The sequence below is a fragment of the Arvicola amphibius genome, chromosome 11 (genome assembly GCF_903992535.2).
Source record: "Arvicola amphibius chromosome 11, mArvAmp1.2, whole genome shotgun sequence".
NCBI lineage: Eukaryota > Metazoa > Chordata > Mammalia > Rodentia > Cricetidae > Arvicola > Arvicola amphibius.
Genome location: NC_052057.2, coordinates 75,136,078 through 75,163,347, shown reverse-complemented (window position 1 = coordinate 75,163,347; position 27,270 = coordinate 75,136,078). Strand labels below are relative to the sequence as shown.

Here is a 27,270-nt window from a genome sequence, read left to right as displayed (position 1 = left end):
CACTTTTCCTCTTAGACTGGAGGCCTGAAGGAAAACAGCATACAGCTAAGGAAGGAATTCTTCAAGTAGATGAACTTTGTATCTGATAGTGTTGTAGTGACAGTTTCATAGAGATAGAAGATGTGAGTCAGAGCAGTGGACTTGAAGCTACCATGATTGTGGACAAGTGAATTTATTCTCAAGCCATTGAGACCCTTGTCTCAAAAATGAAGTTTATACTTTTAGTAGTATAAACCATTCTGAGCTTCTCTCTTGAGTCTGTTTCTTGGTTCTTCTTGGACACTCCCAGGAAATTCTGTAAGTGGGCCAGCGCTTCACTGGTCTTAGTGGTACCTTAACACCGAATACATAGCAAAGTAAGGACCCAGCATCTTGTACTTTTCCGGAGGAAGCCGTCAGTATTTCACTCCAGGACTAAGGATGTTCTTCTAGCTAGAAGTTCTCAAACTTTGTTCTTTGGTAGATTCTCTAGCCTCTTGCAGCAGTAGACAGCCCGTCATGGTTAGAGCAGAACGTGGGTGTATTAATATGCTCAGGGCAAAGGCCAGATAGCACTTTCTATTTCAAACCAAGTGGTTATGGCAGGGGAGCCCTGGCTACTTCATGGTGAAAGCCTTAATTTAAAGACAAACCTAAGGAATAACATGTCTGTCTTTGTTGCCCAGTGGCCAGCCTATCTACTGACCAGATGTTTCTTATGAAAGAGTAAAAGGTGCATGTCCAAGGGGATTTTATATTAGAAACCAGTATCTTAAGAGGGGGAAAAAGGTCTCACATATAGTGTTAATCTTTCTGGAATACTGAAGTTGACAACAGAGCACACAGGTATGTGTGTAACAGAATAAGGGTCATGTTAACCAGATGGTTCTTGTCTTCTGCCCTCCCTGACACACAGAACATGGGCAACTGACTAAGCCATTATATTCAGACTTCTTCCAGAAATCTGCATGGGAAACCTTGAGGATATGTGGCATCTTCAGGGTGTAATGAGGTGTAATTTGCTTAGCACTTACTATCCATTTGGCTTTATGAAGTAAATATTTTAGAGGCCAGGAAACCACTTAAAAGATTAGGTACCTCTTGAAGGACTTAAATCCAGGTCTGCCATTCTGTGGACACCACTTCTAAAAACCACAGTACATAAACCTGCTTCCTAAGGAGAAACTGAGGCAGAGGGAAGAAAACAGGAACCAACAGCAAGGGGAAACTCCCAGGATGGCTGAATTCCATTCCATATGTCTCCTGAAGTTCAGCTTTATAAAGTGGTCTCCACTGTGACGCACAAATCTGTCTAGAGCCCCGGTTACCCGAACTGATGTGTTCACTGTAATAGAAACAGCCGCTTCTCAGATGGAAAATCCAGTTTCTGTTAATGTTCACTTTAACACAGACGGAGAGCCTTCTGCATGGAGACAAGAGCTCTGCCATTGGGCTGTGTCCCAACACCTAGGAACGCAAGGCCTTTTAGAGGAATGGGGGTGGAGACCTCACGATAGGATCAGTGTTCTTCTCAAAGTAAGAGAATTATTAGCCCATTCTTCCAATGGCCACCACGTGAGGATAAACTGTTAGCACGTCTACAGTGTGGGAAAGAAGCCCCTCCTGGAACAACCATCCTGGCTCCTGATCATACTTGTTTCCTGTTGTGAACTTCCGCACCTGAAGAAAACCCACAGGCAGACTTCGATGTTTCCTTCAAAACTTTATAATTTTTATAAATTTTAGATAAGAAACTGTGATACATTAATTACAGTTTTCTGAAATTTTTATGACATGTTCAAACAGTGAAAAATATTTCAAATTTATTACACACAGACACACATACACACACACGGGTGGAAGAAAGGGCTTAAAGACAAGATGGAATTTTTTTTTAACAGAGATTACTGAATCAACTAAAAACCATAAATGACTAAGTCAGCAGGTTTCAGTTGTAAGTTCAGAGCCAACAAGAAGCTGAATACTGAAAATAATGGCATTTCTCTTTCCTCTTTCATCCTTCCAGATTCTAAAGATGGAGTCCAGGGTAACTTAAAGTGTAAAATGTAATTGATAAAGTCAGTATTTTACTCATTTTGAATACTTAAAACTGTATTCTTTAATCAAATTTGATTGCCGAGTGGTTTCGGTATTTAGAGATACGAGCGGTGCCTGTCTCTCAAGCAGTACTCCAGCACTGCCCTTCATACACAACTCTGAAAGCAATCACAGGACCCTGGCTTGTAACTCTTAATGCTCTTTACACAGCAGGATCCAGACATCATTTACTATACAACTTCAGCAGTACCAAACCACTCCTAGCTAAAGGGTACATTACACAGTACTCTGTTTACCGATGGCCCAGTTCACATCCACCCTACACCATGCACACTGAAGAACATAAGAGACCATGTATGTTCCTGTCAGCTCATCCCCGTGTTGGCCTGCGGTGGTGGTTATCCCACCTGACGCCCATGTTGGGGGTCCTCCCAATGCCATGCAGGTTCTTAGGGAATGGCTGCAGACCAAATCTCCAGTGCAGCTTACGTTGCAAATACACACTGAAGATGGGCTTAACTAGTTTTTGCACGTTCCTTTTAAAGCAGTATGATTTTTAGGTCTTAAATAGGAAACAAACATCAAAAAGCATTGTGGAAAAAGACCATTTCTGAACCATAAAGGAATCACTAGCACCTCCAACCTATACCTCAGGTATAGGGGATTTTTTCCAGGTTCACAAAGGACAAAAATATAGAATTTTGATTTTTTTTTTTTTTTAAAAAATACAAAGAGCCTTGTTACAAACCATTATGTTTAAAGTACAAATATTGAGGAACCAGATTTGTGGTTTAGATAGGACTTGTTAAAATTTTCTCACCTTCAGCACTGGGCCCAGACTCCCAAGTGGCTGCTACATCCTCAAAAATTCTTTGAAATATCCAATTTCTCTTGAAACGTTATGAATTTTGCACTATGTATTTGCTTTTTTATTTATTTTTTTAAAAATGTGATTTGAATGTCAAAGAAGCAGGAGGGTGGCAGGTAATTCCCACACAGCTCTAAGAAGATCCGGAAGCATCACCTAGTTTCCCTTTGAGAAGCTGGAGAGGGAAAGCTAACCTCGGTTGTTATTAAACTCAAAGACCAGCATAATCAGGGCGGAAGTCAGCAGCCACCGCAGGTGGTGCCACTGCCTGGGCAAGCTCAACAGAGAAAGGGCTGAAGGAAGTAACAGGTCTAACAGAGTTAGCAATCAAGCTACCATGTAGAAACAACTGTGGCAGAGAGCCCCTAGAGCATCCGAGGGAAGAGGGTACCCCAGTCCACAGCTATGGGTATCAGCAGGTATCCCCACAGGGAGATGGGTGCATGAGGAAACGCGTCCCTTGCTCAGAATCCTTGCTCACTGAGTAAACCAGCTGCTCCTAATTTGGCTTCCCAAGGAGATTTGCCTAAAGGGAGAGAATGATTGGCAGTTACATTTCTCATTGCAAAATAAAATACCAAGACTGTTCTTTACAACATCAGCTATTGTGAGCTTAAGGTGAGTTTCTTGTGAGCGTTCAGGAATTTTGTCAGAGCCTGGACAGCCAAATCGCCAACACGATGCCACTGTATGAGTGGCCAGTGGCTTTCTTCAAGTAATAACGTATCTGGTACCTACGCTGACTAACCGAGCCAGATGTGGGCATGGACCACTTGGAATGAGGCCAGTCTACGTTGAGATGCGGTGTACGTTTAAAAACACACTGAATCTCAACACTCACTTCAAAAGATAAAAAGGTAAAGTATCTTTTAAAGTTATCATATGCTTAAATATTTTGGATATAAGAGTTCTGAAGTTCCATCTTTATGTAGACAACAGGGAAGTCACTCAAGTGGGTTCTGTAAAGCTTCTTCTAGAAGCTTTCTTCTAGAGAGTAAGGACAGAAATGTCAGACCTTAAAGTTTGTCCTAGTGAACTAGGCCTGGGAAGGTTGAAAGACCACTCTTTAACTGGCACGGGGAATGGTGTCACACACCTTAAATCCCAGGAGACAGAAGTGGGGAGATCTGTGTGAGTTTGAGGCGAGGTGTCTACACTGTTAACAGGCCATCTGAGACTAGGGGGGCCCTGTGTCAGAAAGAAGAGTCAATGGCTTTTGCTTATGCTGCTTTGGAAAGGCCGATAAATACAGCTGGTACCTTTTGCCCTCTCCAGTGAGTGATTTCTTAGGCAGTACCCAACTGTGGGAACAAAATGCTGTCAATTCAAGCACCGTCCATACTAGGCAAGACTGATCACACTGAACCGGGCCTTGCCACACTTGGAGGCTGCCAAGAGTAAGGCCCACAGAAGCCAGAGGGCGGTGTTTGCACACGGCTGAGACTGCAAAACGCCCACGAGTGAATGGACGAGCCACCAGCTGACTGGCCACCTAGTTAGTAATTCAACGCATGGTTTCCAAAGGATTGAGAGGTGAGGTAAAATGCAAAGATAAAAAGGAGAAAAGACCAATTTTTATTCATCAAAAGTTAACAGCAACAGGCACATGTTTAAATGAGTATGGCAAAGCCTTTTACAAATGGCTTTACACTCAAGCTTCCTCCCAAGATGGCTGTTGCAACTGTAAACATAATAAACAGTCTTTACAGTAACAAGGGAAATACAAATTAACTAAAAGCACCGTTTCTCTTAAACTAGATTACAGTTGTGCTTGCTGTACATAAAACCATTGAAAACAAATTACAAAAGTGGAATGTTTTGTCTAAAATTAGTCCTTAAATTTTATCCTAGAAAACATGTATTCACATCAAAAGGCCCACCAAAGCGTGACGTTTCATCAGAGGGAGGGACAAGAAACAATGCACTTTTCAAATCAAAACGAGAAGTTTGGTCGCTTAGCTTTGTGCATAGTTGAAGGCACCTGGAGCAATCTTACAGCTTCGCCTACCTTCCCTCCCCAAGTGTGGCTGCTCACTAGGTCACATTCTCGAACAATAAATAAAAGCTTACATTTCCAATCCTTTCCCACACGGATGGACAGAACATGCACAGCCAGACATGCACAAACATGCACGTAAACACACACACACAGTCACACAGTCACACAACATACCTCTCACGCACTGCAGCGAAAGGGACTTAATTCCCTTGGTCTGAAGGACACACTTCCCCATCCCACTTTATTTCAGATCGGCAAATACCCTGAGCTGATTATGGTGTGTTAAACATTCCACCTTTTCCTTGCATGTGCAGGTCACGTGTACAGTAGTGAAAACAACATGCAGTGTCTTCAGAGTCAGGACACAGCTGGGACACTTGTGTTCCGGCCCTCCCGCCCCAGAGGAAAAACTAAGTTAAAAATCTGCATTGCCAAACAGCACTGGAGTGAAGTGCTTGGTGCTGTGTGACAGCCGCTCCCTCTCTAGCGCAAAAGACAAAACAGCGAAGGAAAGGGAGGCTCTGAGGGCATCATCCAAAGAAGAAAAAGGCAAACCACCGGAGAGCTGCAGTCTCCAGCTGGAGCTGTGAATGTCTCAGTGGCTCCTTCACAATCATGCTCCAAGGCAATTTAGAACCAGTATTTCAGAGTTGATTTGTAAACATTGAGTCTTGCCAGAGGCAGCAGAGGCTGGGCGCTTCACATTTCTGTTTTCTCAGAGAGAACATAGTGGAAGGGGCAGATGCTCTGTGGAATCGGGCAGGTCAGATCGAAATTCTGCTGAGATTCAGTTCAAGTTTCGGGGCTCGAAGGATACACACTTTGGAAACGCGTAGCAAATCTTCCTTTGTTAACCCTTTCTGGTTCACCTGCTGAGCTTTGTATATTCAAGGTTTCACACAAAAGCCAGCTGCATATTGCTGTGTACTCAGGTCTTATCATTAAAAAGTGGGCTCATATGATCCAACAGAAGAAACCTCAAATAATAAATAATGCTGGCATCATTTCCTTGGAAATCAGTTCTTCGCCTCGAGACCCCTTTCACATTTCCACAATCTTGCAGGAAGGAGCTGGTCCCACTGGTTCAGGGTTAGGATAACCGATTTTCCTGAGTTAATGACTGTGAGTTCAGCTGAAAGGCAGCATTCGCACCCTCGCTGCTGGGCTGTTGTCTCTGCAGTCCCTTCCAGCTGGCTTTATTCAGCCCCACATGGCCAAGCATTGTCTGTGACAGCCTTGTATCCGAAAACCTGGCCCACTCCGTAAATAACGGCTCCACCAGGTAGGTCATAAACCCTTGAGAAACAGGGGAAAAGCCATTAGGAGATGTCTTGAATTGATCTTCAAAACATCTGGAGTTTTAATGTTCTTCAGGCCCACTCTAGTATTACCCGGATATTTTTCACAAAGTCTGGGTATGTGCACATGTCATTTACCAGTTTGCATTTCCAGAGGTGAGCTGGCCAGGATCACCCGGCCTTTGCGACTTTCTCTCAGCCGAACAACCACACCCTACTTAAGCTGAGGTATGTGGTGGCCTTGTCAGCGCTAAGGGCACTAGTACAGGACACAACTCAGGATATTGGCCATGAGACAACTGCAGGCCAAGAGGTGGCTGCATCACTTCCTCAGAGATGGAATTACATCTGTCATGGCTTAGTATTTACACTGTCAACTCCTGAGAAGCAGCAGTCAGTCTAAAAATCCTGAAACTAGTTTTGTTTTTTTTTGGTTTTTTTTTTTTTTTTAATTGAGTGAGAAGAGCACTGTACATGCGGGTGTCAGAGGGCAGCTTGCAGGAACTGGTTCTCTTCTAACACTAGGTTTAAGTCTCACACAGCCCACTATATAGCTAAGATGACCTTCAACTTCTGACCCTTCTTCATTATGAAAATGGTGAGATTATAAAATCACAATTTAAAAATACATGTTTTTATTCATGTGTGTGCTGTGTTTCATATGTGTTTGAGTGTTCGTAGAGGCAGAGGCCAGAAGAGGGTAGGAGTTACGATGAACCACCTGATGTGGCTGCTTCGAACATAGCCCAGAGCCGTGGAAGTCCTTCCTTTAAACCAAGAGTAATTTCCTCAGGCAAAAAGGACCTTCAAGGAGCTGTATGTACTACCCATCCACCTTGCCTGATTTCCCCTTTCTCTGTATCTCACCTGTTCTTTGAACCTCAGAACCCTTGAAAATCAAGACAGCAGATCTATTTATTAATTGTCTCATTAGCTCCACTAAGAGAAAAACATCTTAGCCTTAGTCCCACTGGCTCCCACAGGCTCGGCACCATGCACTCCTGCAAGCTGGGCCTGTTTTCTGCTTCTCTGACTCTATAGTCGGCAGCCTCTCCGCCCTACGAGAAGATGCTCTGTACTCACCGTGCGGGTACCACCTCTGCCACTGCTGCAGCCTTCCGCCAGACTATGGCTGCGCTAGTCCTGATGTTCATCAACACACATCACTGTCTTCAGTCTCCCAACTCCAGCTGCCATAAACACACTCTACCCCAGCTCTTGAGTGTATTCCTACCAGCTCTCTGACCTTCACAGCCTCAGGCCACCCTCCCCATGTTCTGCGATGCCAATCACAGAACAGTCTGTTTTCCAGCACATGGTTAGTTCCCTCAACCGTTAATTCTGACGTGCTTCCCACCGCTAGGTTTGGTGGCTGAGGGACAACAGAGTCAGAGCAAAGAGCACATGTGTGACACACGTGCACACTCTAGAAGCCTGGAGACAGGAAGAGGGCTTTGACGGAAGTGACATGTGAGGCCGACAGGAGGGGCTGAAAGAGCAGACAGAGGGAATGTTGGGGAATATTATTTTAAGGTGTGTTACTTTTGTTTCTGCGGCATTTGTTTGACTCTGTGAAGCTGTGTTACTGTGCCTGTCTAAAGCACCTGATGGTCCTAGTAAGGAACTGAACGGCCAACAGCAAGGCAGGAGCAAGAACAGGCAGGGCTGGTAGGCGGGGAGGATAAATATGAGGGGAACTCTGGGAGAGAAAGATCTGGGAACAGAAAGGAAGGAGGAGAACTTCAGGGGCCAGCCACCCAGTTACACAGCCAGACATGGAGTAAGAAGGAAAAAAAAAGGTATATAGGAATAGAGAAAGAAAAGTCCTGAGGTCAAAGACAGATGAGATAATTTAAGAAAAGCTGGCAAGAAACAAGCCAAGCTAAGGCTTGGGACTTTAAGCCTCCATGTGTGATTTATTTGGGAGCCAGGTGGTGGGCCCCAAAAGAGCCAAAAGAGGATAGAGTAAAATATAAACAAGGGACAATGGTTAAGATTTCCTCAAATGGTTAAGAGTCCTTTGTTTTGAATAATTTTCTAGTCTAGTCTTAACAAAATCAAAATTAATGGGATTTTTTAAACTAGTTGCAAACTAGTGTATAGTTACCAATCTGGATGTTGGCAATAGACTCAGTCTGACGATCACAAAGTGGACTCACACCCAAATGGTACTTTTTTTCTATATCTCCTATAAATGAAGAAAGAGAAAGATCCATGTTAAGATCGAGCAACTCTGCTGTATAAATCTATTAGGAACACCTTCACTGTCCGTAAGTTTACTGGGAGAACATCACACAATCCTCACGAGAGGATTAAACAAGATAGTGACACAAAGCTTGCCAAGTTGATATCACCATTTAAGTGGACCAAATAAAATATTTCTTGCAGGTGTTCCTCCTAAGACTAATTCTGTCAGTATTTTCAAACATGCCTCGCCTGCTCACATGGTCCTGCGCTCCACAGAGGTAAAGGGATGGGGTGACCACAGAGCAATCTGCCTGCAGGGTCAGGTTTCCTGCCTACTATCCGTACAGTCATGATACACAGCGTCCCTTAGTTCCCAAATATGCTCCGTGTGTTACTGGCTGTGCACACACTGACCACGAATAGTTAACAACATAAAGCGTCTACGGTGAGGTTCTTCTCCACATGGCGCTGTGACCTGCCTTGGTGGAAGAATTCCTCCGTCACTTTCTCGCTCCACTGCTTGCTTAGCTCCCAGCTCCGACAGGGGTTACAGATGTCAGCGCATTTCAAGGCCATCTAGCGGACAAAACAGTGAAGCCGTGTGAGAAGAGAAGGCCCGGGTCGCACCGAGCTTTAATATACCCCAACAGTGGGGAACTCCGGAGAGAGCCCCTGGGCTCGTAGCTCAGTGTGCCCCGGGGTCCAGAACCAAATAGAAACGGAAGTCAGCAAACAGGAAAATCCTGAGAAGGAAACTCATCCTGTCCTATTAACGTTGTTACACTGCCACCATCTGCCAGTTATCTGTGCAGACTGCTGGTCAGGATGCTGAACAGGAACCACCCCTGGAGGCACAGTGACTGGATCACAGTATCAACAAACCCAGAGAAACCACTACTGCCCCCCTTCATGTGAGAATTCATCAGAATAAGCAGCCACTGTTGACGGGGTGCCCTTCTTCACGCTTCCTCGGAAACCAGATATGAAAAGTACCAAAGCATGTCCTTCTGGAAGGGAGAGTGCTAACTGAGGAGCTTCTCTTTCCTTACAACCCACCCTGAGAAAACAGGCTGCTACAATATACTGTTTTTGCTCGACCCGTCCCTGCCACGATTTACCCTGAAAACAGAATCCTTGCAGCTTGGCCTTTACCTGCAGAACCAGATGCCTGTGTCTGCCATCGTCGAGGTGTAGGTCACCTTTGTCCAAGTGGGATCTAAACAGCGACAGGTACTCGTTCTGGCGGCTGATGTCTGTGGCTAGAATCAACGCGCCTATCTGGGTCTCCATCTGTTGCCTGGAGTTAGAGAAATAATAAAGGAGACAGTACTTTCTATTTATTTTCTCCCTTAAGCGTAAATATTCAGAAAGCTTTACAAAACCCTAAGATACCTGCCAGTTGCTTTAAACTTGACATATAAAAAAGTATTGTGAAGAATGCATTAAAAAACTATTAAAATAATCAAAAGTAAAACTGAAAATTTACAGGGAACTATCACTATTCAACGATTTCAAAGGGGTCACTTTATTCTGTCAGCCAAAGTGCTGTTATCTACTTAAAAGGGGAAACGGTCAATGTAATACTCAAATGCTGATTGAGAAACTTCTGAAGAATTTTCTTAGAAATCCCTGTGTGTACAGCAAACGACTCTGTCTTATCTTTTGGTGCCCAGGACCTAAAAGTCAGAAGATTATATAGAGAAAACGCTAGCACATTCAACTGCCCTCTGAGACACTTTGGGAGAGCTGCTTAATAAAGTCCTGATAAAATTCTACTCAGTAGTTGAATCAAGAGTGAGAGAGATGTTTAGTGATCAACAAGCAAAGTCTTCTTCCAGAGGACTTGGGTTGATTCCCAGCTTCCATGCATACTACCCATACAGTAACTGCAGTTTCGGGGAGTCCCTTTCTCTCCTGGTTCTCGGGCACCAGGAACACACACATGCAGTGGCGAATGGATTTACATGCAGGCAAAGCTCCCATGCACAAAGTCAATCATCTATGTAAGTATATTTGAATTTTCTGGAGGGAAATGTAATGTGTTAAAACAGAGAGATACACTGTGTCATTTTAAAAACTGCCTCGTGGATAACAAGAGAAAGACACTTTTAAAAAAAATGTCCTTACAGGGTTACAGTAAGCGCGTCTCTGTGTTAACAATAAAGAGCCCTCAGCAAAGCCAGTGAGATGGCTCAGTGGGAACAGCACTTGCCTCCCAAGCTCAGTGACCTGAGTTCGCCCTGTGGACCGCAGAGGAAGGAGACAAATGACGGCTGGAAGCAGTCTCAGGCCTCTGCACGGGTGTGCACTACAGCACACCTGTGCCCAAACACACATTTAGAAAACAGGTGAAAAGATGATACTGAATATTTAAGACAAAGTGACAAGAGCATGAAAGGCCACACCGACAGGGATGAGATGCTCCTGCCACCACTATCAGGCTGGACTAATTGACATTACTGTTTTTTGTTAGGCTACCAGAATGGCCTGTTTAGTATTAAACTATTTTTCTAAGCTATTCTCTGCCATTCTTTTTCTTCATTATTTTGCCCGACAGCTCCACAGGCGGTGTCAAGACTGGACATCTGTGGCACAAGGCCTTGGGAGACTTATTGTCGCGTTGGCTTGGAAGGTGCTCTGAGGTCTGAGGGTCTGGTTCTTCAGTGTCTACTTCCTGTGCCGTCTTTCAGGTACAGACCTGACGCCTCTGTCAGCAAAGCATGAAGCGTTAGGGAAAACCACCGAACCACATGTGTGGAGGTTTACAGTCCTCAAAGAGACAGAACATCTCTTGTAAGGTAAACAGCCAGCGAAATTCTAATGACTACACAATAGGCTTCATATAGCTTTCTCTGGACTCAGTGCATGAGCGTTTGGCCCACACTCGTGTATGTGCTGGGCGTGGATGTCTGAGGCACTGTGTGGCTGCTGGCAGCTGAGCAGGTCCTCTCGAGAACAGCAAATTCTCTTAACTGCTGAGCCCTTGCTTCAGCGCCACAATTTTGACAATTTTAAAAAAGATACATTCAGTTTAACAAAACCTGAAAACTATGGAACACCCGAATAATAACATAATTCTCAAACCTTTATAAACTAGCTTAATTACCAATTTTGATCCACCTTACCTGCTTTCCAGTGGCAAATGTGAGAACAAACCAGACTCTCTCAACAAGCCCACTGCCGATCTCCAGTGGTGGTTCTCCAGGACTGAGGTATTCTAGGAAGAGGGTTCTCTGTTACCCAGCAGTCATTTCTGAGCATAAAAACCATCTGCCAGCAATATTAGCTTGGTTAAAGCTTCAACAATCATTGGAGATTGACTTCCACAACCTTCACCTCCTTCCAACACTGAACAGCATGGAATGCAAAGCATTAAAGCATTACCACTTTATTTGTGCGTGTGTTTATTTGTGGGTGGGGGAGTGTATTTGTGGTGTGAGCAGTGTGCACATATGCATGTGTGTCGAGGCCAGTGGGCAACCTTGGATGCCGCTCCTCAGGAGCCATCCACATTGTTTCCTGAGGCGGTCTCATGCTGGCCTGCACCTCATCGGTTAGCTGGTCAGCTACTGAGCTCAAGGGATCCTGTCTCTCTCCTCGGTGCTGGGTTTTAAGCCACACCAAAACAAAACAAAACAAACAAACAAACAAAAACCAAATTAATTCTCAATGAGACTGTACTAACCTTGTATAAAGTTGCCAAATAATGGTTGGTTTTAATAAGGAAAGGCTGATTAACACCTGGGTGATCCAGATCATGAGTGGCAGCTGCAATTAAGCTCAGCAAGATATCCCAAGGAGTTACAGAATTGGCAAGCTAAGGTGTAAGAAAAGAACAATTAATCACAAACACACCTGAAATATATTCTCTCTACCACTAGGAGGCAGTAGGGTGGGGGTCTCCTCACTACCTGTCGCTTCTTCAGGTGGACTGCTCCTTAGTGCCATCAAGAGCCTGCAGGTAATGGCTCATGGGACAGTGTGCCTACATGCTGTGGTGCACGGTGTACTGCAGGCTGTGGTGCACGGTGTACTGTAGGATGCGATGCACCATGTACTACTGCAGGCTGTGATGCATGGTATACTGCAAGCTTGGTCCATGGTGTACTGCAGGCTGTAATGCATGGTGTACTGCACACTGATGCATGGGTACTGCACGCTGTGATGCATGGTGTACTGCAGGCTGTGGTTCATGGTGTACTGCAGGCTGTGGTTCATGGTGTACTGCAGGCTGTGGTGCATGGTGTACTGCATGCTGTGGTCCATGGTGTACTGCATGCTGTTGTCCATGGTGTACTGCAGGCTGTGGTGCATGGTGTACTGCAGGCTGTGGCTCATGGTGTACTGCACACTGATGCATGGGTACTGCACGCTGTGATGCATGGTGTACTGTACACTGATGCATGGGTACCGCACGCTGTGATGCAAGGTGTACTGCAGGCTGTGGTGCATGGTGTACTGCAGGCTGTGGTGCATGGTGTACTGCATGCTGTGGTCCATGGTGTACAGCTGACTGTGGTTCATGGTGTACAGCTGACTGTGGTTCATGGTGTACAGCTGACTGTGGTGCATGATGTACAGCTGACTGTGGCTCATGGTGTACTGCAGGCTGTGGTTCATGGTGTACTGCAGGCTGTGGTGCATGGTGTACTGCATGCTGTGGTCCATGGTGTACAGCTGACTGTGGTTCATGGTGTACAGCTGACTGTGGTTCATGGTGTACTGCATGCTGTTGTCCATGGTGTACTGCAGGCTGTGGTGCATGGTGTACTGCAGGCTGTGGCTCATGGTGTACTGCAGGCTGTGGTTCATGGTGTACTGCAGGCTGTGGTGCATGGTGTACAGCTGACTGTGGTTCATGGTGTACAGCTGACTGTGGTTCATGGTGTACTGCAGGCTGTGGTCCATGGTGTACTGCAGGCTGTGGTGCATGGTGTACTGCAGGCTGTGGTGCATGGTGTACTGCAGGCTGTGGTGCATGGTGTACTGCAGGCTGTGGTGCATGGTGTACTGCAGGCTGTGGTGCATGGTACTGCCTGATGAACAGCCTATCCTGATACTGTCTCACTTTGACCACACAACGAAACACAGCTAAGACAGGAACACTCCTCCTCAGAAACAATGACCCTAAACTGACAAACAGGTTTGTTTATTTTCATCCTATGGAGGGATGGCCACATTCAGGACAGTGAAGCCATGACAGAAAACAAATTTCATTGATAAAAATGTAACGTTACTCTTAGTAATTATCACCAAGCTTAAACAACAAATAACCATAGTCAAAGTTTATTATTAGCTGACTGAAATCTTCTGTAATAGAAGTAGTCACCTTGAGTGTCACCAGCTCTCATGAGGCAGCCCTTTCTGGAAAGCTTGTACTCGTTCTGTAAGGTCCAAGTCCAGGACACACACTGCTTTGTGACCCATCCTTGTCCTCTCCTTCAGCCCTGACAAAGGGCACATTTGTGCCCACAGCCCTTTACGAGTCTGCCCCGGCTGCGCTCATCGGAACACGTTTTTATCCAGGTTCACTTTAGGATTATTTGTTCCTTCAGCTTCTCAGCCTTGTAACCTAACAGGGAAAGTTTCTGAGCAGCAATCACTGATAATGCTGACATATGAAAGAGAGGGGAGCACTAACTACAAACGTCAGTGAGATAGTAAATAGACTCAGATTCAGATTGGGCTATTTCCTTCCCATGCCAGAGTAACTCTCTCTACCCCAGTCACACGCCACTGAGTGTGTGCATCTAGGAAGCTAGAGTGTCTGGAGATTCTGATTTACTATTGGGGTGGGGAACCCATGCACGCATGTGTATGAAGGCCAGAGAAAACCTTTCAGGAGGGGGTGTTTTCCTTCTGCTGTCCAGAGACTGGCGGTGGTAGCACTCTTACCCAGTGATCACCATAGCAGCCCTGGGAGGCTTCTAGATAGAGAATATATACGATTTCTCTTTGTATTTTACAAGTTAGTGCATGCACGAGCTCAATAAATATGGTAAAGTTAATAACGAAAATGACTCCCCCCCAGAAAATGAAGTGTTTAAAAATCAAACTTAAAAGCATGATATATTCATTAATTCTTTGAGAATTTTATGCCTGTATACAATGTGAGCTGATTATACTCATCCGACTCCTGCCTTTACTTCCTCCCAGATCCACCTCTCACTTCCTTACAAAAAAAAATGAATCCACCAAAATCTAATTTTGAGCTCATACACTCATGGGCGTGGGGCCATCCACTGCAGTGCAGTCAACCTACCGGGCCCACACCCTTGAGGGAACTGATTTTCCCTGCCCAGGAGTCTTCAACTGTCAACAGCTCCTCTGCTAGGGACAGCGCCTCCCCTGATGCGCCTCCCCAAGCATGCTGACTTCATCTTGTGAGGGTCCTGGGAAGGAAAACATGGCTGCTCTGTCCAGGCCTTTCTGACCCCTGGCTCTTACAGTGTATCCACCCACTCTTTCTCTATGGTCCCTGAGTCATGTACAGAAAGGATATGATATAACTGTCCTATTTATGGTTGAGCAGTCCATGGTACTTCTGCACTTTGATAGCCGAGGCTGGCCTTGAACTCACTAAGTGTCTAAGGATGACCCTGAACTTCTAATCCTCCTGCCCTCTCCCTTCAGAATGCTGGGGCTACATATGTGCATTATCATGCCCAGTTTTCTAAGGTGTTTAGGACTGAATCTATGGCTTTCCAGCAAGCTAAGCTAGCATTCTCCCAAATGATCTACATCCCCAGCCCTAAAAGCAAACTTTTAGAATCACTAATAAAGATGAACAGAGGGAGACTAAATCAAGCAGTCTCTCCTGTGACACATAAATGAACGGACATGGGAGTATACATGTAATGAACAGCTAATTTATGAACGAACATGGCAGTATACATGTAACGAACACCTAATTTATGAATGGGCATGGGAGTATACATGTAATGAACACCTAACTTATGAATGGACATGGGAGTACATGTAATGAACACCCAGTTTATGAATGGCATGAGGTTATAAATGTAGTGGCATGTCTTATTAAGCAACATAGTAAAGTATTCTATTCTTGTGATAAGAGTAGAGGTGGTAAAATAACAGAGAAGTACTTTCCTGGGGGGAAAAATGGTAACTCAGATTTATTGCAAAAGACAGAACTTTACAGTCTCAGGTAAAAGATGAAACATGCAAAGAAGCAAACAAAATTTTTAAAACTCTGTGGGAGGGGTGAGGGTAGCCCAGTGGGTGAGAACAGTTGCCTCAGGCTGATGCCTAGAAATCCTTGAAAGGAAAGATCTAACTCCTAAATGTCCTTTCCCCTCTCCACTCAAAACTGGCGTGCTCGTTCCCCCCCCCCCCCAATGCACAATAATAGTGAAGTCTGTGGGGGAAAACAGAAAAGCAAGTCACATACTTAAAGCGGAAGAATGATTAAAAATTTTTCTGTTTAAAACTTTTACTAGAACGAGAACTTTGTAACAAAAATAAGTAATTTGATGATATGTGCATGTGGTGTTATGTGTGTGTGTAAATGCATGTGCAGATGTGTGTGTAGTTGCTACAGCATGCTGTGGAAATCTGAGACAACCTCGAAGTGTTGCTCTCGCTCACCTAACTTCAAATGAAACCTAGGTCTCTGTCTTCCCACAGCACAAGCCAGGACAGCTGCCTGCCACGCTCTAGGGACTTCCCTGCCTCCCGCCTCTGCAGGAGTGCAGGGATTACAGACACTGCATCTAACTCCTACAGAGGCTCAAGGATTCAAACCCAGGTCCTCGTGCTTGTGCGCCGAGCCCTTTGGCCCGCTGAGCTATCTCCCCAGCTGTTCTAGTCTTCATCCCCATCACTGTGCTAAACTCGAACCCAGGCAGTCTGGAGGGAAACTTTGTTTCACTGACTCTCCAGGTCACAACACGAACCATCAACGGGAACTGAAGCAGGAGCCACGGAGGGACGCTGCTTACTGGTTTCCCCAGGACCTCTAAGAACACAGCGCAGCCCTTCCTGCCTAGGGATGGCACCACCTATATTGGGGGAGATCCTCCTACATCAATTAATTCAGATCTGACCTCAGGCCAATCTGATTTGGACAACCTGCGGTTGAGGTTCCCTCAGCCCAGGTGAGTCTAGGCTGGTGTCAAGGTGCTAGCGGAAGCTCACTGAGCCTCCAGACACAACTATTTAGAGTGCATTTATGTAACCTTGAACTTACTGTTCTTCTGAGTCAGCCTCCCAAGTACTTAGACACATGAACCACCCCACCTGGCGAGAGGGATTTTTAGAAAGTCAAATGTTGTTACTGAATGGCTACTGATTCCAGCAATATCTGAACTCTACAGACAAGAAACTACAAATCATTTAGTCTATGAAAGTCAGATTTCTGCATCTATCTGTAGAACTAGCTTCATGGCCCTTTCCAACAAAACAGAAAGCTAGTGAGGAGGGGCATCCTTCAGCGAGGTTCTGCTGTTTGCTGGCAGTAAGCTGATTTTCCTCTGTAACGGGCACCACAACGGCCATCACCATTTTAATGTAAGATATCAGCACCCCGCCCCACAGCCTGACATTATGGATTTTCTACATTAGGCAATAACATGATGCACAACTGATCTTTCAGGTCAAACTTTCTTCTTTCTCTTTTTTCTTTTCAGGTCAAAATTTCTACATCACTGACACTTCTGTCACAAGCAGCCAGCATGCCACTTACGACATCAGTAAACGAACAATGTAAGGAACACTGCTCAGCAGATACCAGCTCCTGACGGGCTGGGGCAAGAGGAAGCTGCTGTGCACTTCAGTCTGGCCTAAAGCCCCTGGCAATCCTGCTGCCGCAGCTTCTCGAGTACTGGGATTTACTGGTGTGAGTCACTATGTCTGCCTTAAAGTCAGGCTCTTATATCAACCACCAGGGACAAGAACGGTGTTTAAGCACTGTTCTCAAGTGGGCTTGCATGCCTGCAGAGCAGACAGAAGAACACTTTCTCAGGCCTATGCCCCATGCTCCCAGGCGCTGCCTTGGCATGCCCAACAATCTCACATGGAGGATACTTGAAAACAAAGCTACATCTGTACTGAACAGAGCCCACGAGGAAATCAGTCAAGTGTCAAGCACTCACACAAAGCCCAGGATTCTGAGGTCTGGGCCCGGTTCTCCAGCTCTTCCTCCTACAGCCACACCAATCCTTTGACCTCACTCTTACAGAAGAAACTTCTAAATCTGAGCTGAACCACTAACTTACGGAAATGTAAGTTCAAAGAAATTATCTTGCGACTTTCACCTAAAGTCAGCGCCCTCTGCTTACCTTAGGTTCCTTTAGATAACAGTGCATGGCCTGAGTAACATCCGCAGCATGGACTGCATTGTGGTAAGGATTTTGACTGTGGTAATCTTCTTGAATCATAACTGCACACACACACACACACAAAAAACAAAAGATGAAATTTTTACTCTCCAAGAGGGACATCCAAGTACTGAAAAGTGGTCATTTTGAGGGACCACAGATATTTTCCATGTGGCTATCAACTCAGATAGTCCACTTCAACTCAGCCAGTCACCAGGCACTTCAATACCATGCCACAGTAGAGAGCATGCAGAAAAGAACACAGCTGCAAGGCCAGTTGCCGTGTGGCCTGTCACACATGCTGCCTGTCACTGACCCAAATGTTGCTATGTGGTGTGCAGCTCCAGGCTGGTATGATCCTCAATAGTTTGTTCTAGCTACACAAGTTCTCATACAATCTTATTTTTAAATGGGCTCCAATCACTTACCTAAAAATCGACGGAGTTTGACCATATCTAAATGGAAGTACTCAATCAATCCATGAAGACTAAATAGATGAAAGGTTAAACTTACTAGACTATTTCCTAGAAAAGAAAGAGGAGAGGCCATGTTAGTAAGACGTGCAAGGTCAGAAGGCTACTACTCCAGACAGAGACTCCGACCATGAACCTGGGAACAGCACCCACAACCACTCTACTCTTCTGAAGTCTGCAGCTCCTTACGTGACAGCTATACACTTTAAGTGTTAACATCTTCCATTCTAATAAAAAGGATGTTGCAGTTTCCCACAAAGAACTGAAAGATAAAATCTTTCAAGGACTTTCAGGTTAATTTTTTTTAAGGCACCAAAATAATACTCAATAGTAGAGTATGGGAGAATTGAGCTACTGAACACGCCAATCCAAATTTACAAGCGCTTCACAGAAATTGCAAACCCATAGCACACAGCTTTGGCTGCAACCTTCCGAGGAAACTGTTTATTTTTACCGAAACAGAACTAGGAAGGGACAGTCACCTTCTCAACGCTCCCAAAATAGAAGTTGTGAGCTAAACCTCTCACCTTTTCTGTACTTGAGCAGAAGATCTGAGAGCAGCTGGGGGACGGGCAGCATGACAAACTTTATCCTAATAAAGCCACGACCAGCACTGCCCCGTGAGCTCGCTGTTTTGGTGAAATGCCTGTCACTTTGTAAAGCACCTATTTCTAAGACTGCCATCCTTCTTAAAACTTTAATGTGTTTATCTCCCATCTCTTCCCTCATTTTCTACAGCTCTGACTTACATCATAGAAAAAAACAATCCCCAAGCCTTTAGCTTCCCTTCCCTTAAACATAATTCACCCACATCTCCTCCAAGACAGAGCCTGGTTCACTTCACGTCATCAATCCATGCTCCCTTTCTCTCTTTCCTGTGATGTCTAAACGAGCACAAACACTGGACATGCTGTCCATCCTGTGGCTCTCGTCCACACACCACCACTGGACAAGCTGTCCGCCCCGTGGCTCTCATCCACACACCACCACTGGACAAGCTGTCCGCCCCGTGACTCTCTGTCCACACACCACCACTGGACATGCTGTCCGCCCCGTGGCTCTCCGTTCACACACCGCCACTTGACATGCTGTCTGCCCCGTGGCTCTCATCCACACACCGCCACTTGACATGCTGTCTGCCCCGTGGCTCTCATCCACACACCGCCACTGGACATGCTGTCCACCCCGTGGCTCTCCATTCACACACACCACTGGACAAGCTGTCTGACCCGTGGCTCTCATCCACACACACGCCACCAGTGTGCATCCGCTTGTGAACCCCAATCTCTACTATGCTTATTGTTCCCCTTCCCTGACAAAGCTCTCCAGGTTATATATTCTGTTAGATGTCTCAGGATTTTGGAGACTCCACCTACAGGACAAATATGCTATAGTAACAGTTAAACTGACCATTTTAAAGGGACTTAATCTCGTAAATTACTGTGTCATGATAACAGTAACATATATGATGTTACATCTTTCCAAGTCTATGATTCTTGCTAAAATATGTAAAAGGTATAACAAATGTCACACTAAGAATTTACAGTATTTAGGAGGGTTAACAAAGCATTAACCAACAACTCATTAAGGCACTGTCAACAGAACTTACAGCCGAGTACAGGTAAACACTTAACACTTAAGGAGCACCGTGGAGGCTGCAGTCAGTCACAGGGGCAAGGCCACAAGAGGATTTTTAAGTATAACGTTGCTTATTATTGTGGGTTTGCACAAGTATGTATGATGGAATCACACATGCTACTGTGTGTGTGTGTGTGTGCGTGCATGTGCTCGTGCATGTGTGTGTGTATGTGAAGGTCAGAGAACTTAGGCAGTTCTCTCACCTTTGTTGGGAACTGAATCAGGTCACCAGGCTTTAGCAGCAAGTCTTTCTTCACTTGCTGAATCATTTTGCTGGCCCATAGGGATTCTCTCTCTCTCTCTCTCTCTCTCTCTCTCTCTCTCTCTCTCTCTCTCACACACACACACACACACACACACACACACACATGCGCGCGCGCACACACAAACATACACATGCATGTGCATGCACATGCGCCTTGGTACATGTGTGGAAGTTGGAGGGCAAGTCATTCTCACTTTCTACCGTGTGGTCCAGGACAATAAACTCAGGTATGCTGGCTTGGCTGCACAGCCATGCTTGCAGCCCCGAGATTCTTTTCAAGGATGACCTGGCACATCATCTCCGTATGGAAGGGAAAGACATCCTTAAGAAACTGAATGCCAATGAAGCAGGCACAGGGGCACAGATCTTTAATCTGCATCTGGGAGGGGGAGGCAGGAAGAGCTCTGTGAGTCTGTGGCTAGTCTAGACTACACAGTAAGTTCCTGGACCAGGACGAGAGAGGGAGGGAGGGAGGGAGGGAGGGAGGGAGGGAGGGAGGGAGGGAGGGAGGGAGGGAGGGAGGGAGGGAGGGGAGAGAGAGGCTGGCTAAGGTGTAGCGACCCTTAGTTTTTAGACTCTCCACGAGAGCTTGAGCTGCGACACAGCCGGCCACTCTCCCCTCACAAGCCAGAGGCTCTCAGGAGCAACAGGCAGTGCCTAGCTGTGGCTTGTCACCTGATCCACATCCCTCAAGAGGAGAGCCAGACAGTAACTGCTCTCCCACCACAGGGGGCAGAAAAGGAGAAGGGGTGCACCTGTTCTGGGTTGAACCATTCCGCTCCTCCCTGTCTCCCTGTCCTCTCCCCTTACCAGAGTAGGAGACACAGAACACCAATGGGTCAAGTAAGAAGGGGACACTCGGATATGGTGAACACAAATCACACAGAGTTTTAGCTCTGAAAGGAAACAATTCCAAGCACATAGTGTGAGCTGAAGAACCATTTTTCCTGCCCATTTGTGCAATTACATTTCTTCAAGTAGATCATCTCTATGGCTCCCAAGGGGCGGTTGTTGGCTCCTATAAAAGCAAAGGTGGGCGACTAACAATAGGTGGTTTTCATCTGGGCCACGCCATTCAGCCGCCTTCTCCAAAAAGCCCGTTCAAGGGGGGGGGGGGGGTTCTAAGGAAAGGGGGTCAATGATGGGGACTGACAGCAACTGTGGCCGACAGAACCTGGCCTCTGACTAGCAGGCTGTATACTTTTTAAAATTAAATTTAGAAAAGAACAACCATGTCAGTGAATGACAGGCATCCCAGTAGCCCCCAAACAGGCTATGAGCTACCAGCTTACAAGGCTGGCGTGCAGAAGTGCTGTGGGTGGTACTGCTCCACTTGCATCCCCCTCACTGTAACTGAAGTCATGTTTGTGCTGCATTAGGAAGGAAGGATTTCCCAAATCTTGCAGGAGGTGGGTCACCTAATAGTGCACTGTCTGTGTTTAAAAAAGAAAGAAAAGAAAGAGAAAGAGAAAAACAAGGAAGGAAGGCCAACTGCTTTCCCAGTAGGGCTGCCAGCTAGGAGGCAGGGAGAGCAGCAGGACACCCAACCCCCACGGGCACCGGAGAGGTGGGGAGGAGGGGGAGGAACAAAAAGGCCAGGGTGTCGGGCTCTGCGGACAGAGGCCGACCTCATGCGTTTCACCGCTGTGCGCAGCGGTCTCATCTGCTTCCGGGCACCAGCGCAGTCAAGCAGGGGCGTGGAGAGGCATTTTTCTGTCCCCACTGCTTAGAGGAAACAAAAGGACACTCAGCAACGGCAGCAGGACTCACAGAGCTGTGTTTCTTCATCCAGAGGGAATAAGGAAAGCAGGGCAGCAAGATGGTTCAGTGGGTAGAGGGGCTTGCAGATGCAAGCTCGACCGAGATGGAAGCCAGCGAGAACCGGCTTCAGCGAGGCGTCCTCTGGCCCTCATGTGTGCGCTCCAACACGTGCAAACCCAGCTCCATAAGTACACACGTTTTCAGAAGAAAATAAAAAGCAGGTATCTTCAGAGTACAGCAGGGGGCACATACATTAGTCACCCTGGCCAACAGAAACACTGACTTCCGTGTGTCGTTTATTAAAAGTCTACTTAGACCAAAGGGGCAGAGACAGCTAGCGTCACCAAGAATTCTGCCGAAGATTTTATTCTAAATAAAAAAGGTTTCCAAATAGAATCCACTTTTGGATCCCAAAGAGAGTAAAAAGAGAAAAAGGCAATGCCAACAGCACATAAAACGGGCTGGGGGCAGGGCAGATTAGAATGACCTGTGAGAAATTTCTCTAAACCACTCTTATTTGTTGCAGATCTGAGAGCCCTACCTGAGCTACAGGTTCTTCTCCACTATGGGGAGGCAGGGTCAGGGCGAGGCTGCTGACGACATGCTAAACCTCTGCAGAAGATGGGGGGAAAGCCTGAGAAAGACCAACTGGTCAACCACGCCTCTGGGGTAACCCCACACGGGAATACTGTGTCCAAAGATGGCAGCGTAACAGTCACGCATTAAAGAAACTTGAATGGTGGGAATGAACGAGCATGGGATCAAACCGGACTCTCTGAACGTGGCAATGTGGCTGACAATGAGGGCTGCTGAGAAGCCAAGGACAATGGCACTGGGTTTTGATCCTACTGCATGTACTGGCTTTTGGGGGGCCTAGTCTGTTTAGATGCACATCCTAGACCTGGATGGAGGGGGGAGGGCCTTGGACTTCCCACAGGGCAGGGCACCCTGACTTCTCTTAGGGCTGGAGAGGGAGGGAGAGGGGGATTGGAAGGAATGGGAGGGAAATGGGAGGAGGTGGAAATTTTTAATAAATAAATAAAAAGAAAGAAGGAAACTTGACTGGGAAAATCAAGACTACAGTGAGAGTCCATCTGAGTTATTAACAACGGCAGTTCAGTCAATTAGTCAAGTCATGGTGATTTTTGATTACGGTCAAGAACTAACAATAAAAGCAAAAATTAGTGAAATGATTTCTGCTGGCTTTTTGAAAAGTCACAAGGAAAAACACTGGCACCGGGTTCACAGCCGAGGTGAATGAATGCAGGGACGCACGCGCACGTTCAGGTTTCTCCACAGGAATCCTGTGACCACAGTTACTGGAGTAAGTCACATGCTTCACTTACCATTTGTCAGTCTATCAAAGAGAAAGATATCAAAATTCCAGTTTCCAACCTTGTCCAGCATACACTGAAAGGAAAAGCAAACATCTCTACTGTAATTTAACCTCAGTGAACCCACTTTCTCCAGCCCGACCGACCATAACAAAGTAAACGGAAATGAAACGTGGCCTATCTGCTTTGAGGACCACTAACGGCAATTGGCCTTTGTTCATTTTATTTTCTAGCACTTTTTTCTTCTTAATCTAAAGTGCATTATTGGGATGGTTCCCACTCATCTTAAATCAGGCGTCCTTAGCCTTGCTTTTCCACCGGTAGGAGCGGCCAGCACACAAGAAAGAAGGCAGGATTTTACAGCATCCTTGGCACTTCACGTCCATAAAGGAAGGACTGGGGTTCTGCACCAGGTGACTTTTCTTGTGTTTCCCCTTCTCCTCTTCCAGGGAGGGATGAAGGAGATCCTCCGCGAGAGGACGTCCTTGTAGGGGTCATTATCCCTGGAAAAGCTATCTTCTAGTTTTTGAGGCAGGGTTCCACTGTGCAGCCCCAGCTGCTCCACAACTCATAGCAATTCTCCTGCATCAGCCTCCTGACTGCTGGGATTACAGGTGTGCCCCTTCACTCTCCTTTTCCTTAAGACTTTTCCAGCTGGCTCAAAAATTGTCTACAGAAATAAACTCCGTTTGAAAACAAATTATTTTGTTTTTCAGTTAATTATGCATAGGTCAGGTCTGTCTCTCAACTTGTTCCTATGATTTATAAACTTACGAGATTCTGAAATAATTCACCAGCATATAGCCCATATGCTGCATACTCTCAAACCAGATTTTAAAAATCTGCCAAGGAGTGATAATGGCCACCGAGTCCTCACTAACGGCCGAGTAGGCCTCGTCGCCGATCCCGACGTACAGCAGGGATACAGGCAGACGTAACTAACTTGCTCAGCTAGAGCGGACCGCTGTGATGGGGACTGAGGAGTCGGACCTCCGGGACTTGGGGCGGGTACAGAATCCACACCACACCACAATTCAGGGGCTCACTATATAGCCCTGGCTGTCCTGGAACTCACTCTGTAGACCAGGCTGGCCTCAAACTCAGAGATCTGCCTCCCTCTGCCTCCAGAGTGCATGGCCACACTTGGCTTGCTAACTGGCTTTTTTAAAAAGACCCTTGAATTATGGGGTATTTACTGATGATCTTTAAATATCATTCAAAATTACCAATAGAATCGATCAATTAACTTTTAGGATAATATGTACTTGAGGTAAACAAATCTACCTAAGTTCATATTTTGTGAACTTTACAGTAAAATCCTTTATTTTGTATCCCAAAGTTCACTGTGCTGCACAACAGTGAACAAACACCGCATCAACACCAGGGACACTGGCGCACAGCGACACCAGGGACACTGGCGCACAGCGACACCAGGGACACTGGCGGAGATTTAAACCCCAGCGGCCACGGCCAGCAACACCGCAACAGTGGACGTCACGAGCAGTTTAAATTTCAGGGGATCAACAGTTCTCACTGAGTCCTCAAGCAGGGAAATGCTCGTTTCTTTAAACTTTAATATGACTTCAAAGAACATACCCTAGGACCAAACTACATAAGTTTAGAAATTCTGGCCTATAAAACTTAAGCAAAAAGGAAAAAAAATCAAATAAATTAAGATTCAAGATTATATAAAATCCCATTTGATAACAAGTGTATTTCACTTCGATCTTACTAAGAAATCTCCTGTGAAGGAAATATTTCTTACTAACGCTGGCTTCGGTGAGGACGTGCCTGAGAGAAGCATCTCCCCGGGATTTTGAACCATCGGGTGAACTCTGACCCTTACACTGTGCAGACCCAGCTTCCGTATCTAGAACAGGAAGGGAGCAGACCTGGCCATCTCTCCCACCCCCAGCGACAAACACCGGCCAGATCACAGGAACTGTTCTGCTGATCACTCAGTACTCAATATTATAGTAAATGCAAATGCGTGCACCACCTTTCTCACAACTTTCCTTGCTCTGTTACACCTACTTACAAACAAACAAACAAACAGGAAAAGGTATCTAGATCAGCATTTTTGGGAGGTGGCTCCAGTAACTTAGGAAGCAACTAAAATCTTTTTGAGAAAGTTGTACAGACCTTGGCTTGTCCATTATAATCGTCATCTAGAATGTTTAGAGAACTAGAAACTGTGGCGCCCCGAAAAAAGCGCGAGGATCTGAGATAGCGCTGGAAACTTAGTAGTCTTCTGATGTTCCTGGCAGAGACTGATGCTTCAATTTCAGATTGAGCTGAAAGAGAGGGAGCAGCTATGAAAACCAGGCAAAACCCGCAGAGGCTGCCTTCATAACAATCCGAGTTCCATGCAAGTCCCTAAAATGCGTTTCATACAAGCACTTAAATTTGTCCCTTTATTTTTTCTGTATGGGCACTTTGTACATGTGCACCTGGTATGTATGGGCAATTTGTCTGCATGGATGCATGTGTATCTGGTGTGTATGGGCACTTTGTACATGTGCACCTGGTGTATATGGGCAATTTGTCTGCATGGATACATGTGTATCTGGTGTGTATGGGCACTTTGTCTGCACAGATGCATGAGCACCTGGTGTATACAGGCACTTTGTCTGCACAAATGCATATGTACCTAGTGTGCATGGGCACTTTGTCTGCACGGATGCATGTGTACCTAGTGTGCATGGGCACTTTGTCTGCACGGATGCATGTGCACCTGGTGTGTCTGGGCACTTTGTCTGCACAGATGCATGTGTACCTAGTGTGCATGGGCACTTTGTCTGCACGGATGCCTGTGCACCTGGTGTGTATGGGCACTTTGTCTGCACAGATGCATGTGCACCTGGTGTATACAGGCACTTTGTCTGCACAGATGCATGTGCACCTAGTGTGTATGGGCACTTTGTCTGCACAAATACATGTGCATCTGGTGTGTATGGGCACTTTGTCTGCACGGATGCATGTGCACCTGGTGTGTATGGGCACTTTGTCTACATGGATGCCTGTGCACCTGGTGTGCACAGTGCTGGAAGAGGTCAGAAGAGCACTGGCTTTCCTGGGACTGGACTTAAGGACAGTCGTGAGCCATCATGTAGGTGCTGGGAATTGAACCCAGGTCCTCTTGAAGGGTAGCCAGTGCTCTTAATTGCTGAGGCATTTCTCCAGCCCCACATACATGTATTTTTTTAAATTCACTAACTGCCACGAATGGTTCATTATCTCTTTTGAACTGAGGAACCAAGAAAGAGTAAGGGTCAGCTTTGACAGGCTTTAGAAAGCTAGGAGAGGGGGCTGGAGAGATGGCTCAAAGGTGAAGAGCACTGGCTGCTCTTCCAGAGGTCCTGAGTTCAATTCCCAGCAACCACATGGTGGCTCACAACCATCTGTACTGAGATCTGACGCCCTCCTCTGGCGTGCGGGCATACATCAAGACAGAATGTTGTATACATAATAATAAATAAACCTTTTAAAAAAAGAAAGCTAAAGAGCATCTGGGTTTAGAATCAGTTTTAAAATTTAATTTTCATTAACTACTACTTCTCATTCTGCTGCTTCAACACACTATATAAATATGAAAACCGGGAGCAAGCACACACACCAAAGCTGAATCGCAGTCACACATGGGGCTACAGACAACTACAGTAACAACAGTCCAACTCCCAATGAGACAGTTTCGAATATTTTAAAGATAATTTTAACTATAAGAAAAAGAACAGGGAATAAATTTGTTTATATCCTGGAAAGGCTCTAAAGGATAAAAATAAGAAACTCTCTAAAGAGAAAAGCTCTGGGGACCATGGCTCTCCACTGGATACAGCGTGTCCTTTCAATGAACGCAGCACGTGTTTCTTCCCTCTGCTGGCAGAATAACCCAGATACTGTGGGCACCAAAGGAACAAGAGACTGGTTATTTAGCTCTGCACCTCAGCTCCATAGTCCACTCCTTCCACCAACTAAAAGTTACTGCGTTACTCAGTCCTCGGCATGCGCTCAGGAAGGAGAGTTTCTGTGTGTGTGTGCTGGCTCCCACGGTCATACTAATTAGTCAATTTCTCTA

At 45.9% G+C, this 27,270-nt stretch overlaps 1 protein-coding gene across 1 annotated transcript in view; it reads right to left on the bottom strand.

Moving 5' to 3' along the window:
• Window positions 1-3,027: 3,027 nt before the first annotated feature.
• Pde7a (phosphodiesterase 7A) overlaps window positions 3,028-27,270 on the bottom strand; it is a 92,173-nt gene continuing 67,930 nt past the window's right edge. Inside the window, exons 4-13 of the mRNA XM_038348319.1 lie at window positions 25,338-25,489; window positions 23,208-23,271; window positions 18,153-18,248; window positions 17,686-17,786; window positions 12,075-12,206; window positions 11,515-11,606; window positions 9,542-9,686; window positions 8,869-8,965; window positions 8,310-8,390; window positions 3,028-6,200 (exon numbers count right to left, since the gene is read on the bottom strand). Coding sequence (XP_038204247.1) covers window positions 5,995-6,200; window positions 8,310-8,390; window positions 8,869-8,965; window positions 9,542-9,686; window positions 11,515-11,606; window positions 12,075-12,206; window positions 17,686-17,786; window positions 18,153-18,248; window positions 23,208-23,271; window positions 25,338-25,489 — 1,166 coding nt within the window. The 3' untranslated portion in view covers window positions 3,028-5,994. The remainder of the gene's footprint in view (window positions 6,201-8,309; window positions 8,391-8,868; window positions 8,966-9,541; window positions 9,687-11,514; window positions 11,607-12,074; window positions 12,207-17,685; window positions 17,787-18,152; window positions 18,249-23,207; window positions 23,272-25,337; window positions 25,490-27,270) is intronic.